At 40.8% G+C, this 4,746-nt stretch overlaps 1 protein-coding gene across 1 annotated transcript; it reads left to right on the forward strand.

The window, feature by feature from the left end:
* The first annotated feature begins 853 nt into the window (after positions 1-853).
* On the forward strand, positions 854-1,750 carry LOC120778330. The gene is made up of 3 exons (XM_040110124.1): positions 854-954; positions 1,189-1,428; positions 1,699-1,750. The coding sequence occupies exons 1-3, from the start codon at positions 854-856 to the stop codon at positions 1,721-1,723; spliced, it is 366 nt and encodes a 121-aa protein (XP_039966058.1). The 3' UTR covers positions 1,724-1,750.
* Positions 1,751-4,746: the final 2,996 nt, after the last annotated feature.

Below are 4,746 nucleotides of genomic sequence, written 5' to 3' on the forward strand. Positions count from 1 at the left end.
GTGCGTTACCAACTTAGTTTCGATATCTCGCACAGAGATTATAAAAACTTGATCAAAAATGACATGGCGTGCAAGGAAGTTGCTGCAAATACGAGGTTGAGCGGTAAGGTAAATCATAAATAAAATATATTAATAGTAATATTAATTTCATGTGTAGAAGCGGAATCAGAAAGAGGTGGAAGAATCTCTACGACTCTTATAAGCGCTGCAAACGGATGGAGAAAGTCGCTTCCGGCAGTAGTCAATAAACTCCAAGGAGATAACAGAGAAATTTAGAGGCGATGTCCTTCTAGCATAGCATTCCAAATTCCAGGCGGTAAGTAAATATCCTTACGTACCGAAAATAACTTTTTTATAATGTATTTTACAGTAGTTTCCGAGAGAAGTTTGAAAGGGAAGTGTTGGGTACTACAAATATTGATTCTCCAATAGAAACGTCTCTTTTGACAGATTTCCTTATTAGTTTTCAATCCATCTGTTATTGAAATTTAAGTGAATTGGTCTACTTACGGTAAATATTATTTTAATTGTATAATATTTTTCAATTTATTGAATATAATCAGATTTAGTTTACAATTAAAATATTATATTTCAGATAATAATATGGATTTCGATGAAATTTTAATAGAAGAAGTGCGTAATTGCCCCCTAATTTTTGATATCTCGCACAGAGATTACAAAAATTTAAGAAAAAAAGATATGGCGTAGAAACAAATTTCTTCAAACACAAGGTTGAGCTATAAGGCAAATTATAAATAAAATATATTCAATTCTAATATTAATTTCATTTGCAGAAACAGAATACAAAAAGAGGTGGAAGAGTCTCCGTCACTCTTATAAGCGCTGTAAAAGAATGGAGCAAGTCGCTTCCGGGAGTGGTCAGCAAACACCACGGAGAAAGTGGAGATATTTGAAGGCGATGTCCTTTATGGAAAAGACTCCAAATTCCAGGCGGTAAGTAAATATCCTTATGTACTGAAAATATTTTTTTTCCATAATGTATTTTACAGTACTATTAGCAGCTTAAGCGAGGAGTTCGAAAGTGTATAAGGCACTGTATTTATTGATCCATCTTTCGAGACATCAACATCGACGACAATAGAAACGTCGCAGCCGACATCTTCGGATGGACGTGGACAAAAGGTATATTTTATTTCTTTGTTTTGTTTTGAAAAATTTCCTTATTAGTTTCCAATCCCTTTTGCAGAAAAAGAACAGTTACGCTTTCGCGAAGTTTCTTGAGTCGGCAGGCGCAAGCATATCTACAATGATTGGCGAATCTCGTAAGACTAAGACTAATTCCACCGCACAACATTTTGCATCCTTGGCAGCAAAAATTACAGAATCCGGTCTTCCGTCAAACATGGTTACACAAATAGAGGCAAGAGAATCGGCTTTTGTGTTTGAGGAAATAAATAATTATTTAAGGTATTTGGAATATACTATATCTAGTTATAATACTGTGAAGAAATGTGAGACATAAAAGGGAGCGAAGTGCTTTATTTTTTGTTATATTTATGTAGTCAATTCATTTTTTTTAAAGTAGTTAGTAAGTGACGAAGCTTTTTACTTCCCCTGCTTCTGATAATTTGCTGAGGTATACTCGCCGTATCCAGGTTTCGTTACATAAAGTTGTAAACATTGGGGCTCTCTACGAATCGTACTTTATTTAGATTTATCTTATAATTTTACTTATAGTTACAAATATTGCCTCCCGCGTTGAAATGTCGTCGCCCGAGGAAAGTGCTGTGCCAGTATAACGGTTCAGTGATGCCCGTTAGGGCAAAACCGTTACCTACTCGCGTTGACGCCCGTGTGCCCGGTTATTTCTGCCGGCGCTCGTGTAGGATTCAACGACGGTATCCTGGCGTATACGTTGACGCTCCTCTGCTACGCTGGTGATGTTCTGTTGAATCACTTTAGCCGCGTAAAGGTACCGGACCACGGAAAACTGCGTTAGCGACCACAATGTTAAAGGTTGAGCTGGTCAGAGGATCGAGTCACTACCAGGCTCACCTTTAACAGACGGCATTCACAAGTCAGGGTACCAAGACTAGTTAGAGGATAAAATGACTGCGTAGTCTGATGCTGAACGTGTGTACGCTGTCACAGTCCCGTGCTGACTGACTAATCATCGGCCATCTAACTCCCACCAAGCCTGTGCTGCGTGCTTGTACATTCACAAAATGTTGCGTTGGGATGGCGTGTGTTGTTGCAAAATTCAATTTATTTCTTCGTTAATTGACAATAGTTATTTGATTAAAAAAAAAAAAAATCTTAGATTTACGCCCATAAATATGTATACATATAATAATACATAGTTTTTTTTAGACTTGCTTTTTGCTTTTTTTTAATATTTTTTATTCCTTTGTTTTTGTTTTTTGTTAATATAAATTAGGATTTTTTTTTCATAATATAAATTAAAATTGTTCAATAATATAAATTAAAAATTTTCCCATAGGGTTCTGTAATTGTCGTGCTTGTTGTTGGCCTTGGCCTTGATTTCAAGGAAGGCCTCTAGTGCTGTTCCGTTGGCGAAGGCGGTGGATATTCTGATGCCTTCCGGTTGCAGCTCTACTTCCGCGGGTGGTTGTGATACTACTTCGTTGGGCGCGAGTGTGGTATGGTGGCGTCTGAAGGTGGCCAATATCTGAGCTCCCTTTTCAGCTGCCAGCTTCGCCGTGAAGGATTCGGAGATGCATCCGAGTGCTCCTTCACCTCGTCCAATGTATCACATGACCCGCTCCATGGTCTCCAGCACGTAGGTACCGCAATGATTTGTGTTCTCTTGCTGGGGTACGTTTAGCAGCAGTTCCCGATATTCAAAATTCTCTTGCCCGTATCTCTCCCTGTATTCCCACTCGAAGAACTCGCGCCTGGCCGTGGTTGCGCGGGTGACCTTACTTCTCACCCAGGAATCTGCTGCCAATATCTGGTGAGGGTGAAAACACACCCGATCGCGAATGGATAGGGCGAGGACGTATCAAAGATGAGCAGTATTATGTGGCGCTAGAACTACCCTCTGTCCGAATATATCCACGTTCCGGATCCAGCGGTGAATTCGGCGGAAATTTTCGTCACGCTTTCCTGGTTGGTTTAGCCGCCAGACAACCAAGTAGCCGAGTATTATACCTTTCGGGCAAAATTCGGCTTCCAGGTGGTTCGCATAGGGACCGATCACTGTGTCTGTCAACCAGGAACCGCAAGCGCCAATCATTGCTCCAAATGTGCCAATCGTCGAGAAGTAGAAAATCGCCGATTCCATTACGGAGTCCATTAAATTGCGTCAAGAGGAATGCATTGAATTGTGCACCGTAGAACAATCTACCGACGAAGATCTGAGATCCGAAATAGCAGCGCTTAAACAACGACTCGACCAAGTACTAGGCTACCACGGACATCGATTTCGGTCTAGATCTAGATCTAAGACCCCGGCAGCTACTCGCAATTCACACAACAGCTCCAAAGAGATGCGCTGATATCACGCGAAATTCGGCCGTAACGCGCGTAAATGCAGACAGCTGTGCAAAATGGCTCATCCACAAATTAGGCCTGCTCAGCCAACTGTTTTTCAGAATCAGGCAAACGAACCTTCAAGTCAGCCATACTTTGTCACGACAAGGAGCTTGGATAAATTTCCTACCGATAATTGTTTTGGGACTTCGCTGTTCCTTCAAACCGGATATTGGAGCATCACCGGCCGAGTTAGTTCTCGGGACGACGCTACGCTTGCCTTCCGAATTCTTCATCGACTGTCTTGTACCAGATAATGAGCCTGAAGTTGTTGCGCAGTTGCAACAAATAATGCGCGACCTACGCCCGGTTAACACGTCTTGGCATACCACTCAGAAGTCTTTTGTGCATACAGATTTAAAAACGTGCGACCAGATTTTCATCCGCGATTTGTCGGTACGACATCATTATCACTTCCTTACAAGGGGCCTTATAAAGTTATTCATGGCTATCAAAAATACTTCACCGTCGACACTAACGATAAAGCAGTCAACATTTCTATAGACCGTTTGAAACCTGCTTACACTGCCGCAGATACCAAGTAGGAGGGGAGTACTGTGGCAGCACCGCCACTCATTTCGAAGTTAATTATAATAGTATTAAGCATTTTAAATCTACCTTCTCTAAATTCAAAGATCGTTCTCCTTCTTCTTGCAAACTCGTTGTATAAAAACGTTCCCACACGAACGCTCTACATATACATATATACGAGTATATATAGTATACTCGTATAGTTTTTTTTTTTTACACGGCAGTGTTGTACAACTTCAATTCGCTGATGTTCACTGTTTTCTCCTTGTCACCGTCGATCTTTCGAACATGTACGATCACTGGTGAAATGTATCTGAGAATTTTATAAGGACCATCGAACTTCGGGTATAACTTTTTTTCGTCCGCGGTAAGTTTGTGTGCCATTCAGCAACTTCTTTCCAAAGGGGCTGCTAGCAAATATTCCACCATCACTTTGGCTTCCTAAATCCCGACATCTACATATGTGAACACGTAAATAGCATCACTCACTGCCATTAATACAATGCTAAACGTTTTCTTGTAATTGTAGTACAAGGATCCGCTATTGAATGTGCTACCCATCCAGTGGGAGCTGTATCCCAAGCAATTCGGCATTCCAGTTTTTATATAAGATTTGTTTACAAGACCTCTAAGTTCGTGTGAGTTTGGTGGTGACAAATATACATCATGTAATTCATCCCAAATAGCGTGACAGGCTTCATG

The sequence above is a fragment of the Bactrocera tryoni genome, chromosome 5 (genome assembly GCF_016617805.1).
Source record: "Bactrocera tryoni isolate S06 chromosome 5, CSIRO_BtryS06_freeze2, whole genome shotgun sequence".
Lineage (NCBI taxonomy): Eukaryota > Metazoa > Arthropoda > Insecta > Diptera > Tephritidae > Bactrocera > Bactrocera tryoni.